We start from the raw sequence: 18,180 nt of genomic DNA on the forward strand, positions 1-18,180 counted from the left end.
CCTTTTCATTAAAAAAGTAATAACCTTTAAAATTTATCCTGACTATAGACAACATAGAAGCTTGGAAAATTAAAAAAGAAGAAAGAAAGAAAGAAAGAAAGAAAGAAAGAAAGAAAGAAAGAAAGAAAGAAAGGAAGGAAGGAAGGAAGGAAGGAAGGAAGGAAGGAAGGAAGGAAGACAATCAGAACCACACCACACAGAAAACCACTAATATAACCATAATAAAATTTTTCCTCTCTACAAATAATTGTATATATCCACTCTACAACTGGATTAAACTGAAAAATAAATCACTTTATCTGCACTTTAATTTAACATTATATTGTGAGCATATTCTTACGTCACTAAAATGAAAAGATAAAGCTTTAGCAATCTGTGTACTTTATTGTCAAGCTGTACTATGATATGGCAATGATATATTAAGCCCATCTTATATAATAGAAAGTGTGCAGTGACCTGCTTTTTGCAATTATACATACTTGGTTGAAGATCTTTACACATAAGCCTTCTACCACATCTCTGATCATTTCTTTAGGATAAGAAGTAAAATAATTAGATGAAAGGCTCTGAACTGGACACCTTTCAAGCTCTTGAGACCTATTACCAAGCTTTCTGGAAACTCGTGCCAATTCTTGTTTTCAAAGAGTCTGACAGTGATGGCACTTACACGCGGATCTAGCCTGGGCGTATTAGTGTTGCTTAGATCTTGCCAATTAAGGATCCCAGGTGGAGGGAGTAGGGAGGGGAGGCCGGCTGCTTCTAAGCAAGGCAGCTCGTTGAGCAAGACCTGGTTTTGGCAGCCAAGGACCCAGGTCTCTTCTTACAGTTCTCCAAACTAGTGACACCGACAGACCGGAAGGAGCACTGTGGGAGGATTTCTGTGCTAGCAGGATTCCACTTCTAAGTCCAGTTCACTGATGATGTTCGTGGGGTGCGTGCGTGTGTGCGTGCGCGTGCACATGATTGGGTGCACGTGTGCGTGATTGGGTGCACATGCACTTGCGTGCACGGGCACCTGTGCCCTTGGGTTTCCCATCCATGTTACCCTACTCCTGCCATTGCTGACAACTGGAGCTAGAGCTGCAGCTGGAGCCCTGTCATTGCTGAAATAAAAAGGCGGCTGGAGGTGCCCTGAGAGGGGAGTTGTGAAGAGAAGTCAGAGGTAGGTGTCAACTATCAGGGCCCCGCGGGATCATGCCATTTGGAAAACCAGAGCATTTTGCAACTTGCCGCACCGTTCGGTGGTGTTCAGACCCAGCAAACTGGCACGGTTTAAATGGCCCTATAAAACCCAGCAATGTGAGGGAGAGGTGGGGCAGGGAGCTGGAGGTAGACCCAGCTCCTCCTGCCGTAGCTTTTAGAAGGCCGCCCTGGCGTTCACTGCTCCGAAGATAACCTAAGACTCCGGTTCTCACACTTGGCTGCGCATTAGAATTGCCTCCGGTGTTTTAAATTTTTCCCAAAGCCCAGCTCACACCCAAAAGCAATTAAATCAGAACCTCTGGGAATGGGACCTTGGCATCAACAATGTTTTAAAATTCCCCAAGTGATTGCAATATTCAACCAAGCTTGAGAACCAGTGGTCTAAATAAATACTGAGTTAAAACTCCAGGGGAATTGGCAGGGTACGGAAAGAGAAGAAAGAAGAAAAGGGAAGGAGACGGGCGGGGAGGGAGGAATGGGAGGTATACAGGGAGATCCTTAAGGGCTTGGCTAGCTAGGCGTTTCAGGATATCTGGTGTAGGCCGCATGATGCAGGATCTGCCTTCAATTTGATTCTGAGAACTGGATGGGTGTTTGATCTGCCTGAAATAATGGGGCTACTTAAAGAGAACATCCTCGTTGAAAGCGTGTAAACAACGGCTCAGAATGGCAGTCGGAACTCCTGGCGGGATGGCCCTCTGGGTGACATTAGTGCATCTGCTGCTTTCCACTCAGGAACTAATGATCCGAGCACCCATCAATAACAGTGCCAGGTGGCTCAGTGGGTAGCAAGCAGATGGGGATTGTGCTGCTTGAGATGTTTTCCTTTGCCAGAAACAGGTGACAGACTGGCCCCTGGGAATCACAGATGGGTAAGGGAGTCGGGGTCTAAAGACAAGACACAGCGTTGCCACATCAAAGAGGCACCTCTGCAGGCATGCAGGCCAGAGGCTGCAGACTTTATCTTCTAGGGCTCGGGCTTGATTTTCATGCTGGAGGGTGTTTGTGTGGGGGTGTGCTTTTGGGTGAGGGGAGGTGTCAAGTGCTAGAGTGGGGTGAGGTATGCTATTGGTCCTATAGGTAATCATCTCCTTCCTACCCCACCCCAATTCCCTGACAACCTCTCTTGGTTGTCCTCCTGCCTCTTCATCTGCTCTTCTTTGGTCTCTCATCTTGCTGGTTCTTTCTCGTCTCCCTAACCTTGAACTTGAACTTTTTTTTTTTTAATCTGTATTCACACCCTTAATGATTTCATTCTAATTCAAAGCTTTAAAGACACACTGAAGGCTCCCTAATTGGTATCTCCAGCATAGATTTTTCTCCTGAACTCCAGATTCATATATCCAGCGGCCTTTTCAACATGCCCATTGGGGTGAGGCATCACAAATTTGATATGTCCATGAGCCCCGGAATGCTCTGACATCAATCAATCATTATTGCCACCACTCCCCCCCACCCCCCCAAGCAAATGTTTTCCTTGTAGCCTTTCATTTCAAAAAATGGAAACTCTTCTTACAATTGCTGAGGCCAAAGCCTTGGCAAGTTCCTTGATTCCTCTTTTGCTCTCACATTCCGCATATGATTTATAAGACAACACAACTGACTCTGATTCCAAAAGGATCCAAGAACCGGCTCATTTTTCACCATTTTCATCACTTGTCCTGGTCCAAGCTTCCTTTGATAGGTTATTAGGGGTGTTGAACTCAATCAGAGAAGGGGCCAAAATCTAAAATCCAGCCTAAATCACGGGCCGAATGGTTTACTGAACAGTCATAAACTGACAATGTCATAAACTGACAGCGGAGTGCAGTGATGACAGCGCGGTGCGAGCCACATTGCAAGGCCTGGCGGGCTGGATTTGGCCGGCGGGCCTTGTGTTTGACACATGTGGGTTAGATAATAGCTCCCAAAGATATCCAGGTCCTAGTCCCTGGAACACATGATCCCAAGAGCCTTATATAGCAAAAGAAACTCTACAGGTGTGATTAAACTAAGGATCTTGAAATTATCCAGAATAACCTACGGCGAGGGACCTAATTCAATAACAAGTGGCCTTACAAGTGCGAGGCAGACGGCAATTTAACACAGAAGAGAAACGATGATGTAAAGGCAGCAGAGGAGATTTGAAGATGCTACACTGTTGGCCTTGAAAATGGAAGAAGGGACTCTGAGTCAAGCAATGCAACAAATAGCTCTAGGAGTTAGCAGAGGCAAGGCAAGAGACTCTCCCGGGAGCTTCTGGGGGGAATACGGCCCTGCAAACAACTTTGGTTTGTCCAGGTGAAGCCTATTTTGGCCTTGTGGCTTGCAGAGTGCACGAGAATAAATGTGTGTGCTGTAAGTCACCACGCTTGCAGCAGGTAACTAATTCACCTCCATCTTCTCTCACTTGAGTTGCTCTAGTCCAGTGTTCGCCAACCAGAGGTCTGTGAGAACTGGAAGGTTTGGCAACCGCTGCTCTAGTCTCCCTGTTTTTCTCTTGCCTTTTTCAGTCTGTTCCAGGCTGATATTGTTAAAATAGAAGCCAAATCATTTTGCTCCTTAGCTCAAAACCCTCCAATTAAATGTCACCTTCTCAGTGATCTTATCTTTTCCTCTGCTAGTCAAAGGCTCCACAGGGGAGGGATGGTGGGGATGGGATGAGCAAGTGGAAGGAGTGGACTCTGCTTCCCCAAATTCAGGGAATCCGAGGGAAGGAGGTGGAACATGTTGAGGCAGGAAGCAGCCAGGCCTTGGGATAAACGCAGGGGGCAAATCCCTTGGAAGGAATGTGCAGTTATCATCACCATCCCTCCGGGAGGCTGAATTCCAAGACCTGCCTTGCTGGATTTCAGGGATGCTTGGGGGAGGAGGATCCCCAAAGGTCTTAGCTAAGACCTTTCTGGAACAGAGGGTTGAGCAAGACAGATATGGCTTCATCTCTTGGGTCAATCACTAACGAGTGGGAAACATTACACAAATGATTGTTTCAAGGGAATTGCTAGGAAGGATAAGGCGTCTGACCTCATCCATATTAAATGGCTAATATCCTGTAGTGACTAATGTCTTACCGGTAACTCTCAAAAATTTACCCATAACACATTAGCCACATCTCATGGTGGAGGCAAACTATCTCGTGGGCTGAACTCCCCCAACCAAGCTTTTCCCAGGTACCCTTTCATCCTTCCATTCGACACGCTTTTATTGAGGGTGTATGGCCAACTGTCCTGTTGCTGAAAAAGACAGGTATATTTAGTGTGCTCACAGAGCTTACTATCTTATAGGGGTAGATCATAAACAGATAAATATTTAAATAAGAAAACATCAGGTGGAGCTAGGACAATATTGAATGGTGTGGGGGAGGAAGACATCTCCCCCTGTCCTAGGTTCTTCCAGCTGATCTAGTAATTAAATCTACGTATGGCAGATGAACAAGAGAAAATAACCAAATTTAATTGCATATTCACGAATGGGAGCCATACATACATAAGAGTCAAAGGCCCACCGAAGCCGGTTTGGCTCAGTGGATAGAGCGTAGGCCTGCAGACTGAAAGGTCCCAGGTTCGATTCTGGTCAAGGGCATGTACCTTGGTTGCGGGCACATCCCCAGTAGGGAATGTGCAGGAGGCAGCTGATTGATATTTCTCTCTCATCGATGTTTCTAACTCTCTATCCCTCTCTCTTCCTCTCTGTAAAAAAAATCAATAAAATATATTTTTAAAATATATATGTTTAAAAAAAAAAAAGTCAAAGGCCGCACATACACAAGAGGTTCAAGACAGGAAGGTAAAATGAGGCAGATTGGCATTCTGAGCTACGGATGAGGTCAGACGCCTTGGGGCTTCAGAGGGGAGCGAGGTCATCCGCAGGACGTTAAGAGCAGGTTTCAGTGATTGAATATTGGCTGTGCCCTCCAGATAGGTCATTAGACTTTATTCCGGAGAGAAGGCTGAACAAGATCCAGTGGTGGGAACAAGACCTTTTCGGGGAGATGGTTCTGGCTGGTTGAACTAGAAGGTTTCTCTTGGTCTCTATTCCAGACCCATGTTATGAAATATTGCCTGCAAGAAGTGAAGTGCTCACACACCACGGGCAGCCCTACGCAGACCCGCTCAGGGCCAGGTCCCCCTCCCGAGAACAGCACCTCTTCTAGGTCCATGGTTAAGACTCACATTTTAGTGACTTGAAACTTTTTTGGTTTGAAAGGATCCTCTGTCTTTTCTCCAGGCATCTCCTGGGCTAAGTCCTCTGTTCATTACCCTACATTGCCCCCTGGGGTACGTGATTGTGTCTGCTTCTGAGCGGGCCAGAAATGACGCAGGGAGAAAGTGTCTGGCAGAAGCTACACAGTAGGCGACAGGCTTCTGCCATCTGCTCCACCCATACCAGCCAAGAGTCGCCCACCTTGGTCCTGGCCCCCGCTCCTCCCCGGAGGGAAGGCTGGGAGAGGCTAGTGCGATCAGAGTCGAGAAGGTGGGAATGCATTTCTAGAATGCCGCTTCGTGCAAATAAAGGAAGGATGATTCTGAGGGGTTTCCCAGAGAAAATCCTCTCCACGCCCCTTTCCAACTTGATGGGGGGGGGGGGGGGGCATGGGGTTCCAGACTCAAGTCAACAGCTTGAAAACTAAGCCAGCAGCGCCTTTCACACGAGAACCAGCATCTCCCCGCTAGGGCCTCCCCTCCTCCCCCAGAGCCTGTAAATTCAGTCCCGGCTCATCCGTGCGGGGGCCCTAATCCCCAGGGTGGGAAGGTCCGTGGGGCTTCCTGGCCGCGGCCGGACTGTCTGATGAAAACCATCTGAGCCTGAAAAACCACATGTTTGTCTTTGCTCCATTTGTCCCGCAGCCCAGGGATTTCTTCTGGAGTGGCCACTGCCCCAGGCTCTTCCCCTGTTTATTTGCTTTGGTTGGTTTCCCACAGCTGGTGGACGGAGGAAGCAGTTAGGCCACGGGCTGGTTGGCTGGAAAAATGTCGGCTACAGCCGATGAGAGCTGGCCCGAGGAGTGCCGGGCTTTGGGAAATGCTAAAAGGAAGACAAAGGAATAAAGCAAAAACACTTTCCTCCGTGGCCCGTCTCTGGTGCCTCACGTCCCTTTTAGACTTTCATTCCTTTGGGTTAAATATTGACCCTGGCTCATTGAAAAGGCCAGTGGCTAATACATTTAATCATTAAACGTAATGATTTTGCCACCTTGCTGAAAAGTCAAAAGCTTCCCAAATAGAGACCAAGAGAAACCTTCTAGTTCAACCAGCCAGAACCATCTCCCTGAAAAGGTCTTGTTCCCACCACTGGATCTTGTTCAGTCTTCTCTCCGCCTCTCAAGCCCTCTCTTCCCACCCACTTAACCCAATCTTGTCCACCATTCAAAGCCCAGCTCAGTGCTGCCTCCTCTCTGGCCTGCTGTGAATTACATGTACCATTCCTCTCACTTGTCCCATCTTATCTGGATTAGGGAGTTGGAGATGTACGCAAAATCCTTCTCTGCTGACCAAGAGTTAGGTCTTGCACAAGTCACAGTCCGTGTGAGCCCTGGTTTCCGTAGCTGTAAACGGGAATAGAGAGTCCACTTCTCAGGAATGTTCTGGGGGTTAACTGAGACACAGCCAAGTGTTTATGGCCGGTCTCCCCTCTGGAGAGTAAAGTGCACCCCAGGGTGGGACTTGGTCTATTTTGTTTTCTCTGTTCCTCCAGCCCTGGAATGGAGCCGGCACATGGCAGCCACTCGGTACTTTAAAACCAATGAATGAAAAACGGCCAACATTGATGGAGTGCTTTTTAGGGTCAGAAACTCCTCTGAACTTTTCCCATGTTTTATTGCATGGACTAGAAGGAACTAATCTAAGAAAATGTAAGCTACTTTAAGGTTGCCAGGGCCTCAAGGGCAAATAATGTGCTTAATGTTCATCGTGGCCACTCAGTCAGTATTAGTTGCAAGATGGATCGAAGGAAAGAATACTTGAATCGGAGTTAATTTGCCAGGCTGCCTTCCACCATAACCTAATGGACAAAGCAGCTGGCAGCAGAAGGTCCTGGACCACAGGTTTTGTTTGGGGGAGGGGAGCGAGTGAGTCTGAAAACTTCCTGCCTCAGAAATCTGACCATGGCTGGCCGGTTGATCTTTGGCCTTGGTTTCCCACGGACCTTGGTCCCGCCTGGACACCCGCTTTGGTGCTGAGGTCAGGAAGCAGCACAGCGATGACCAGGCCTTGGGGGGGCGGGGGGCGGGGGGCGCAGGAGGGGGAGACTAGTTCTCTAATAAGAAGTCCGGAAATGCCTGGCCCACAAGGCTCAGTGGTTGAGCGTTGACCTATGAACTAGGAGGTCAGGGTTCGATTCCTGGTCAGGGCACATGCCCAGGTTGTAGGCTCAGTCTCCAGTGTGGGGCATGCAGGAGGCAGCCGATCAGTGCCTCTCTCTCATCATTGATGTTTCTATCGCTCTCTCTCTTCTCTGAAATTTATAAAAATATATGTACTTTTAAAAAGCCCAGAAGTCAACAGGCTAGTGCCGTGGTCGGCGAACCTCGGCTAGCGAGCCACATGCGGCTCTTTGGCCCCTTGAGTTTTTAGCAAAGGCCAGCTTAGGAGAACCCTAATTAAGTTAATAACAATGTCCCTACCTATATAGTTTAAGTTTAAAAAATTTGTCTCTCAAAAGAAATTTCAATCGTTGTACTGTTGACATTTGGCTCTGTTGACTAATGAGTTTGCCGACCACGGGGCTAGGGGGCCTGGGTCCTGATCTTGATTTCTCCCGGAATCAAGGATGAAAATGCCAACTGCCAGGGTCCACAGGCAGCTCTTTGGGATTCTATGGAGGATCATGATGAACTTGTATGGAATTTCTCCCCGGGGAACATCAGGGGTCGGGGTGTGTTACTGGTCAGAGGAGGTCAGAATGCTCTGCAGGGCTAACCGGTCTCTCTGCCTAACGGGAAATGCCCACGGGATGTGTTGGGGTGGGGGTGGGGTTGTCCCTTCAGTTGTGTAATTAGATTTCTGGGTAAAGAGCGTTGGCTCAGGAATCCAAAGCAGAGAAAGAGCAAGAGGGACTCCGTGGAGAGAGCATGGCTGAAGGGGCCTTGGCGGTCCTGCTGGACAGCGGGTCATCTCGGCTGCTGCCCAGCCTGAGTGGGGACAGAGTGGCTCCCTGCTTCCCGGGAGCTTCCTTTACAGGAAGGCGCAGGGGCTCCTGTCTCTCCTTCTCTCCTGTCTGGTTGCTGAGGATTCTGGAGAAACACGGGAGACTGGAATACAAAGCCAGGGCCCAGGACTTTGCCAAGAAGCGTTGTTCTCCTGCTGACACAGGCCGGTTCCGGCTTTGGGCTCCACCAGGTGTGGAATGAATGAAGGAAACCTGGGCTAGCAGTGGGCCTCACAAACCCCATCTCCTGGGCAGGGACTGAAACGCCAGGCCGGCCTAGAAGAATCAACAGGGCTCACCCGGTGCCCAGTCTTGACAAAGCCCTTCCTTTTCTAGACCACGAGAGCCAACCTTCCCCAAATAAGGGCCGTGGGATAACTCGCTGAGCAGCCACCGCCTCCTGCTCCCTGTGCCCCTCTCTGCCCACCCCCAGCCCCGTCTCTAGCAGAGAGCCAACCCCTTCAGAGAGGAACCTGCAGGGCAGACAACAGAATGCCTTTACATCAGTGGTTTTACACTCACGGAAGAGGTTTCCCCAGATCTCCCGAGGAGGAGAGAGAAGTGGGGACACAGTTGAGTAAGTGAGGGTCTCATTCCACCTTCACTCTCGCATTCCCAGTAAATCAACAGCTCCTGGTTTCTCCAATTTTCTGTCTTAACCAGCATGTCATTTCAGCACCAGGGGCCCAGGCAAGGGAGGGGCCTGGGGCTCATTTTTCTGGTCTCAGATGTCAGCTGGGCAACAATAAGAGGAGCCCTTCCAGATGGGCAGTGAGAAGACCTGCAGACAGCGAGCTAACAAGCCCTGGCCCTGCTTCCAGAACCCCAAATGGGGCACATTTCAGACTCCACAGCCTGAGTCTCCCTTGAGGAGAGTCCTGGAGGTTCCCAGGCTGCGGCCACCCCTGGGACAGCCCCGGACGGTTGCCCGCATTTGCCAGGATTCCTGGCAGAGCTCTGTAGCCATCCATCCAGAACTCTGCCCGCGTTACCCTTCACCTTCACAGCCCCTTGCGGACAGGGAGGAAGGGAAAGCTAAGAGAGCCGCCTGACCCAGGGCACAGAGGGGGTTAGAATGTCTCTGCGGAAATCGTTGAGGGCTGGGGGTGAAAGGACTGCACTGTAATCTGCTCCCCTGACCCCCACCCCCACCCCCACCCCGCTGCTCCTACAGCCTGTCAGCATGGATCCCTTTCCCCTGTACCCATGTGTAGACCTCATGTCTGAGCAGGCAAACTCACTTATTAACATTGGTTGTATGTAACAGCATGTCAGGAGCTAGGCAGGGCGCTATAGATAGGGAATCTCATTTAATTCTCCCCAAATCCAATGAGGTAAGCGCCTTTATTATACCCATTTTAGAGGTGGGAAAAACTGATGCTCAAAACATATTTTGTCATGAGTTGTATTAGAGTAGAACTAGAACTGATCCTATCAGATCTTTCTCTCTCTCCAGAGACATATATATGTACGTAAAAAATTACATAGGTATCCATCTTGTTACCTAATATCTGGGGTTAGGGACTGTATTGCTTTTTTTTTTTTTTTAAAAATCTCTGGATGTGATAGATAATATTCTATAGATTTTATAGATTAACTACAATGGAGGCCCAGAATTGTTGAGTGATTTGCACAAAGTCACACCGCAAGCTAATAAAAAGCACTGGATGCGGAATTCCTGCCTGGGACCCAGCTTGCAGAGGGCTCTCTGTGGAATGGGGGGCATTAGCTCTGGCTCTCAGATGAACCAATGAAAGAAAAGAATAAATGGCCAAGGGAAGAGTGAGCAGTTTATGAATCAGCTGGCTTCGGACCATCCCAGTCAGATCTGGTAACCAAGGACGTCCGCCGAGCTTCTAAGTGATGTAACTTTAACTTCCTGGTTCCCTCTAGTCCAGGTCAGTGGCCAGAAGGATCCCACTGACCTGTTGCCATTAATGTCTCCCCTCTGGACCCCACTCTCCCGTTGAGGGAATTCTAGGGTGGTATTTACTACCTCTTCAAAAAGAATCCAAGGGAAACAAAACACACAATAATTCAAAAGGAGTAAAGGTCCTTTTCATCTTTTTCTCCCACCCACACCAGCCACCAGCAGCACTCTCTGGAGCACACACATCCCACCCCCCTCCCCACTTCCACCCCAGCCCACAAGCTCTCCTAGGAGAAGGCACTCTAAGACTCAGATGGCTTTCCCCCCAGGGCTTTACAAGAGCAAGCATGAGGAAGAGTGGGTGTGGTAATGCAGTAACAGATACAGACTGGGGTGGGTGAGAATTTCCTTCCCTGGAGATATGAATGGATTGCCCTCCTGGGAGCTCAGAAGTGGGAAGGAAACTCAGGTTGGGGAGGGAGGCTGTGGGGAGAGGGAAGACCAGAGGCCCAAATCAAGTGATACCCCCCCCCCCCCAATCCTTCCCCATGCCAGCTATGGGCGGGCTTGTAACCTGGTACTCACATCTGCCTCGTTCCAGAGTCCTGGGATGCAGAAGGACTCAAGCAGGTCACTGCCACACAGCAGCAAGATCCGCAGCTCTGAGGAGGGGGACAGAGTTTGCAAAGGGAGCATGTGGAGACCTGGGAAGCATGCACCCCTCAGCCTTCCTCCCCAGTGCACCCAGACGCCTCCCTCCGGGGGCTGCCAGGCCCCCCTGGGCCATGGTGTGTGCTGAGCAGAAGCCTGTGCTGGCCTCTCCCTCCGCCCCCTCACTGACCACCCCTGTCTCCTGCGGGGGGCATTACTTCGGGGAGGGCCTGGTTTGCTGGGTCCTGAGGGGTGTCTGGGGACGGGGGTCTTGCCAAAATCTGGACGGTCCAGCACTCTAAGGCCTCGGGGTCTCTCTCTGTTGCTTCACATCAAACTCAAGTGTCACTGGCATTGGCTTCCCTGCTGCTGTGCCTTGTCTGGGGTTGTCTTCCGTCACAAATGGAGGGGCACTGAGTGTGCCTGGGGCAGTAGCTGAGCTCCTCAGATGTCCTCTCCTCTCCTCTGCTAAGGGCTTGAGACGCGGTGCCCAGAACCCCTTGTCTGACTTCCGGGCACACGGGGCCCTGTGTGTTGGTTGCTTTCCTTCCCTCGTTAAGCGCGTTTCGGATTGGCCCAGGGAGGCCCATCGTGGTTTAAAACAAGCAGCAGGCTGACTCGCTCCTGAGAACCCCGCGGTTCTTGGAGCCGCCGGGGAGAGATCTCCCTCCGCCTGGAGAGGAACGCAGTGGTGTGTGTAGTTTGGAGCCATCCCGGGCCCTCGGCCAAGAGGCCGTGGCTGTGGGCTTCTTGTCTGAAACAGGGAGCCTGCCTGGCTCTGAGCCTTCCAGAGGGCCTGCTACCCCGGCCCTGAGGCTGAGATGGCCTTGGACCCCATAGCTAGCTCCGGGCCCGACAGGGACTTTCAGATCGTGAGCCGGTCCCTGCTGCAGGAGCTCCCGGTGGCTCAGAGGAAGGCTGCTGGGGCTGACATCGGACAGGGCAGCATCTCATCAACCCACTTGGCAGATGATCCTCAGGGAGCCCTATAGAGCCCTGGGGGCTTTCCTCCTAAATATTCCTCCTGTCCTTCCCTTTCTTTCCCCTTCCCACCTCCGCTCTCCCTTTCCCTCTCCTCCTGATGCTGTAGCCTAAAGATCTGTTTATGTGTAGGGACCTTAATTTACCTTTATATCCCCAGGGCCAGACAGAGTGACCTGCACACAGTAGGTGTTCACGCAGTAGGTGCTCGGGACATATGACTAAGTGAACCGCAGACCAGCTGACCCCAGAGGCCATGGAAGCAGGCTGTCTAAGAGCCTCCGGGCAGTCTGGGCTGGCCGGGCTGGCCATCATGGCCTTTGCCCTTATATCTTGGGAGCCTGGGACAGTGTCGCCCTAGTCAGCGATGCCTCCCTCCCTCCATGTTATGCCATGGGATTGCTGGCCCGACTCCCCACCCGTGGAGAGGAACCAGCCTCGATGTAGCTCCGAGGAGCCAGGCCAGAGTCACTCCTGGCAGCCTGTTGTTCCCGGTCCCCCTCTAGGAGCCAGAGGGCCAGGTCAGGTCCCTGTCGAAAGGCTGAGCCTCACGCTCCAGGCGCCTGAAAGCTCAGTGAGGTGGCCGAGCCCCGGGGAGGTGCTGGCCCTCAGCTCGCTCTCCCTCTGCTCTCCCTCCATGGTTCAAACCTGGCAGTGTCTGAAGAGGTTTTTAGTTGTCAAGACTGGGGAGAGGGTGTGCTGCTGGCATCCCAGGTGCAGAGAGAGGGCAGGGATGCTACTGGACATCCTACTCTGGGTGCGGCAGCCCCCACCGGAACCTCTGCTCTGTAGCCATGGAAATGAATCTCTTTTCTTACCCCCAGCCACAGCCTTGCCTTCCCACTCCCGTATAATGTTGGGTTATTATTTTGTTAAAAGCCAGAGCACTGAGAGTTAGAGTAAGGTCTCCACCTTCTCTTGCAGGACCAGAGCAGATGTAGAATTATCACAGACCCCAGGCCCTCACAGGGCTTGAAAATTTCATGTGTGGCCACTAGAGGGCAGCAGTGACCTCTCCCAGTTTAATGCCTGAGACAGGAGGCATTTATAGACCACAAAGCCTTTGGTCCGGGGTCTCGCTCTTCCCACCTCCCCCGGGGTTAGTCAGCTGGTTAAGAACATGGAGCCAAAATGCTAACCGAGCTAGGAGAAAAATGGCTTTTTCCTTCCCTTGAAGCGTGCAAGGGGATTGCAAAAAAGAGAACGTGTGTGAGCCAGAGGGCTTCACAGCACAGAGGTCCTGGGAGGCAGAGATCCAGGGCCCACAGCCAGAGCCCGTGCTCTCCAGGCACCTTCCCCACCCAGGAATCTGTGCTATGTGAGGCCCAGGCCCCTCGGCCCTTCCCAGCTCCCGCCGCACACAGAGGCAGCCGCCACCTGTGCCAGGCCGGGCATCCATCCTGACCCCTGTGGCCACCCAGCTCTCCTTTCTCTGAAAGAGGAGGAAGAGGGGGCCACGACTGCCCTCCCCAGGCTGCAGTGAGCCCTGTGCAAACCCCCACTGGCTTTGCCTGTCTGCAGGAGGGAGCCCTGCTGGTCACGAAACTTCCCGAAAACTAGCTCCTGGCCGGTGGGGGACCTTGGGGAAGGGGGTGCAGAGCTTTCACTCCCATCCTGGCCTTTGGGTTTGGGGGGCTGTGGAAGCTAGAGGCTTTGGGGCACACCCAGAAAGCCAGGTACCACTTTCTGGGGCCTTCAGATAGGCCCGTGCCAGGAAGTAAAGAATATTAAAATATGGTAAGCTAATTAGGAAGTGAGGAGTTTTCAGGACTCATTGCTTCTGTTTTTTAACACAATTTATTTAACTGTTACTTGATATAATTTAATTTTTTTGTATTGGCTGCATGTAACAACCGCTTCACAGAATTCCTGGAAACCTTGCAAACGGTTCTAGCAAACCAGTGAGAGCTGAGCCCAGGGCATCTCAGATCAGAGGACAGAACCCAGAAAAGCCCTCAGAAATGATGTCACCGCTGCCGGGCCTCCTGGGGGGACCTGATATCCAAGTGCAGCCCACCTCCCAGGGTCACTGTGGGAGGCCGTGACTTTCAGCACCAGACAGAGGACTGATGGGAGGTGGCACCGCAGTGTCTTTGCAGCTGGACCTTTGAGACTGAGCGTGTCTGCTGGACACCAAGCTGCCCCTCAGCCTAGAGATCCTGGCATCCCTCTGTCCCTGACCCTCTTTGTCACCTGGGACCTGAGCTGCTCCGGCTGCATTCTGGAGCCTGTCTGTCTGCTCTGCGTCCCCCCCCCCCGTCTCTCCCATCCACTCTGGAACCCTGGGAAGACGGCAGCTTCCTGGTTTGCTCCTCGGTCGGCCAGCACTCGGTTCCCTCCCTGGGACAGACTGGCTCCTTTCCACCTGGCAGCTCCGGGTCCCCGCCCTCCACCTGCTCTGGCCTCGAGCCTCCACGGCCCCCGCATGGACGGTTAATGCCTTAGCCTCAGCCCAAGGCTGCAGGGAGGCTGTGGGGCGGCTTCCGGCTCCCTCTCTGCCCCTCCTCATCCAAAGGTCTTCTGCCTCCTGTGCAGTGTAGTGGGCAGGTCTCTCGGGCTGGCACGGAAGCTCGACTCCCACATCTTCGGATGAGGGAGAGGAGGAGCCAAAGGGAAATTGCCCAGGGCTCAGGCCTCCCGCCTGGGAACTGGCGGAAGTGCCGTTAGGAGGTGAACGGGGGTATCACTGAGACTGGGGTCTTCGCTGGGGACTCTTCTGAGAATAGACCCGGTAGCAACCCTGGCCCAGGTTTTCAAGCCCCTCCCCGCCCCCACTTTGCCCGCGGTGGAGGCAGGCGGCCCCCCATGTACCCCCCTGCGTTCCCATCCCCACTCACCAATCTCCTCGTACCGCATCACCGTGCCCAGGTTGGCGTTCTCATCTAGGAGGAGAGGGGAACACAGAAGCATCAGGGCCCGACTTCCTGGGACCCTGGAGCCTGGGCTCCTTGGAAGGAGTACATGGGAGGGGTGAGAGGTGGAGAGGGTGCTTGCCTCCCTGCACAGGGGGCATCTGCGCAGAGTGAATGGACAGCACAGCCCAGCCCAAAACAGAGAGGGCAGACGTCACATTGCTGGGGTGGTCAGGATTAGCCTCGCTGGGGTGCCAGTGACGAACGCACACACTCATGCTGAGCGCCTTCTGTTTGTTTCTGTATTTTGGGGAAGACAATGTCCTCACACCGAGGGAGGCAGCTCTGAGTCACCCGGAGGTGGCCTTCTCTCCTTGGGGGTTCCGTGGCTCAAAGGGCCAGCAAAACAGCCTTGGCGGTGTTTCGGGCGGCAGAATGCAGCCAGAGCCTCAGACAGGTGTGAGGGACAGAGCCTTGGGTGTGTGCATGCACGTGTGCAAGGCATGGGAGCACAGCGAGCACAAAGCCACGGAGAGGCCACTCTGTCCCCTGCCTCCCTTCCTCCTCGGCTGTCCCTCTGCGCTCCTTCCAGAGACGCCTGGATTGGGGGGTCTCAGAAATGGCAGGCGCCAGCCCCAGAGCATCAAAGGGAAGAGGCCTGGACCTTCGGCTCCGCCGCAGAGTGGAGCTGGGGGCCCAGATGGTCCCATCCCCCCATGCTGGGCCCAAGGGGAGCAGCCCAGACAGAGGGACCTGGGAGAGTGTGTGTGTTCTTCACTGGCAGCCAGGGGGACAGGCAGGCCTGACCTGGAGGGACCTGAGGGGGGCTGCTGGCCCCCCCCCCAAAACTCCTAGGCATGTAGGCACATCCTGAGGGGTGGGGAATGAGCACCTCACTGGGGGGTGGGGGGTCTCCCAGGCAGCCCAGGCCCTGCGGGTCATGCCCTCTGCCTCCCATAACAGCTCCACCAGCACCACCGGTAACCTCTGTTTTCTGGAAACCATTGCTCTGTGAATGGTCATCCCATAGCGGGTGCCGGATGGGGTGCAGGCAGGAGGAGGAGTGTCTTGCTGAATGAATGAAGGGAGGGAGGAGGGCGAGAAAAGAGGCCGGGCTGGGAGAGAAGGTCGTGCTCCTTACCCACAAAGGTGAAGCGCTCCACGGGCGGGCGGACACAGCAGATCCGGCTTAGGCTTTCCCCCACCTTCCCCAAGATCTTGGCTGCAGGAGAGAGCAAGACACACAGGGACAGGGAGAGAGCCACTCACAACGGGCACTCAGTGAGCCCGGCATCGGGCCCCGTAAACAATGGGGCGCACGGGGGGGGGGGGGGGGGCAGTGGGCAGCGGAAGGAGGGTAGAGAGAAAGAACAGAAATATGACAGCAAGGATCCCTTCTCATTCACAGTCCTAGGCCCGAGCGTTTCGAGCCACGGAACTGGAGTCTGTTCTCTGGTCATGTTTATTACACGGTTGAAAAATCGGAAAATAGAGAAGAGGAAGACATAGGAACAAGAAAATAAATAATATACCAATATGTTAATGGTGGTGACCATCCTTGATGGGTTGGTATATTATTTCTTTTCTTCCGTTTTTCAAATATGTATCATGCAGCTATGTCTGTGTAACATCGGGTAGATTACACCCTGTGTTTAAAGGGCATGTTGGCTGTTTGATTATTATTTTTTTAATATCATGAACTTTTACCCACCGCTGAACACTGACACCCAGGTCCAGGCAGCCGGGGCCTGGGGCAGAGGATTCACTTGGAATAATTCCCGCTGGTCATTCCTCCCCATGCAGACGGCCCTTAGGACAGTCAGACGCCCTCCTCTGGCCAAGAGGTGTCTGGTTTTCAATCGTCTCTCTGGGCTCTGACCCAGGCTTTGTTTCTGAGCCCCCACAGGTGGCTGTGTGTGAACTATGGAATTCTTCCCCGTGTACAGCAGACTAATGACATAATCGCTCCAGGCGGGAAAAGTAATATCAGGATCTGCCTCTGGCAATTGGCCTGGAAGGAAATATTAGAAGGAGCATAGACCTTGGGATCAGAGAGTCCTGAATGTGAATTCTGGCTCTCCTGCTTTTCTCTCTGCTGTGTGTTCGGAGGCAAACCACATCTTCTCTGAATCTCCCATCAATGGGAACGTCCTTTCTCTATCGCAGAATCGCTGCATTCGATGAGGACCCGGATAAAGCACTGAGCCTCGATGTGGGCACACGGTGCTAGGTGTTGGGTGGGGGTGGGGGTGCCCCCTATCTCCCTGCCACTGAAGAGGCGGGTAAGAGGGTGGGATTCTGGAGGCAGACGGCCTGGGTTTGACTCCTGGTCCTGCTCCTTCCTCACTGTTTGACTTGGGCAAAGTCCCCACCCCGCTTGGAAGAGGCAGAGGACAGTGCTCCCTTTTGTATCTTTCATTGCCGTTGAGCAGTTTATATTTGTATTTTTATAACTTATATTTATATGCAGTAGAATGCACACCCTCGCCCCTGCGTCTCTCTGTCTCTCTCTAATCCTGACCTTTCCTCTCTGATCCTCTATGTTAAGGGTTGTCGATATGGAGACCAGAGCTCCAGCAACACCTTGTTAGAAATGCAAATTCTGCAATTCCTGACCTTTACTTGTGGTAAATAAATAATAATAAAAAAACATAAAGCACCAAAAAAAAAAAAAAAAGCAAACTCTCCCCATCTCAGACATACTGATTCAAACCTGGGCGGCACCGAGCCACCTGGCTTTTAGCAAGCGCTCCCAGTGATTCTGGCGTGTGAGACCACTGTCCGCCAGCGCCCCCTACCTGCAGTGGGCTTGGCGGGCACGTTGCTGTTCTGGTAAATCGGCTGGGTGTTCTCGTTCTGGGGCTGTCCGATCACGGGCGTCATGGAGGGGGTGTTGACGTTGGAGAGGATGCAGCCGGTCACCCGCTGGGGGAAGAGAGAAGTTCAGAGTCTGTGGCATCCGCCCAGCGACTGATGGAAAGCGTTTCTGATCGTCTCCAAACGCACGTGTGCTGACCAGTGGGGCGTGGTGTTGCCCAGACGTAGGTTCAAGGTTGAGCTCTGCCCCGTTCTGTCTGTGTGACCTCGGATAGTGACTCAGCTTCTCTTGGACCTCAGCTCAGGGGCCGAGCACAGAGAGGCAGCGTTTTCAGGTTGCGCGGGGAGTGTCCGAGGGAGGGTATGCCAGGTGTCTGTGGGTGTCTGGCACGGGGCAGGAACCTGGTACACGCAGCCCGCGCTGGAACCTCTGGGCAACATGCATTCCTGCCCTCGCTGCCCGCTTTGTGGGGCTCAAATGAAGTATTGCCTGCGCCAGGGCCGCATGAGCCTGGGAAAGGTCATGTGGACACCAGGCACCATCACCATCTGCCGCCTCTTCAGGCCCGAAATGCCAGGGGCAGGGCCAAGCCGAGCGGTGCCCACCCGCAGGAGGGCGGGGCGGGTTCTGGGCAGAGGCAGCCAGTGTGAAGCCCCATTCCAGAGCCCAGCAGACACGCT

The 18,180-nt window shown here is 52.8% G+C and overlaps 1 protein-coding gene across 1 annotated transcript in view; it reads right to left on the minus strand.

The window, feature by feature from the left end:
- NMNAT2 (nicotinamide nucleotide adenylyltransferase 2) overlaps nt 1-18,180 on the minus strand; it is a 97,593-nt gene that overhangs the window by 2,541 nt on the left and 76,872 nt on the right. Inside the window, exons 6-9 of the mRNA XM_084866600.1 lie at nt 17,481-17,607; nt 15,824-15,904; nt 14,668-14,712; nt 10,784-10,860 (exon numbers count right to left, since the gene is read on the minus strand). Coding sequence (XP_084722726.1) covers nt 10,784-10,860; nt 14,668-14,712; nt 15,824-15,904; nt 17,481-17,607 — 330 coding nt within the window. The remainder of the gene's footprint in view (nt 1-10,783; nt 10,861-14,667; nt 14,713-15,823; nt 15,905-17,480; nt 17,608-18,180) is intronic.

Source organism: Pipistrellus hanaki, assembly GCF_964339955.1.
Source record: "Pipistrellus hanaki genome assembly, chromosome: 18".
Lineage (NCBI taxonomy): Eukaryota > Metazoa > Chordata > Mammalia > Chiroptera > Vespertilionidae > Pipistrellus > Pipistrellus hanaki.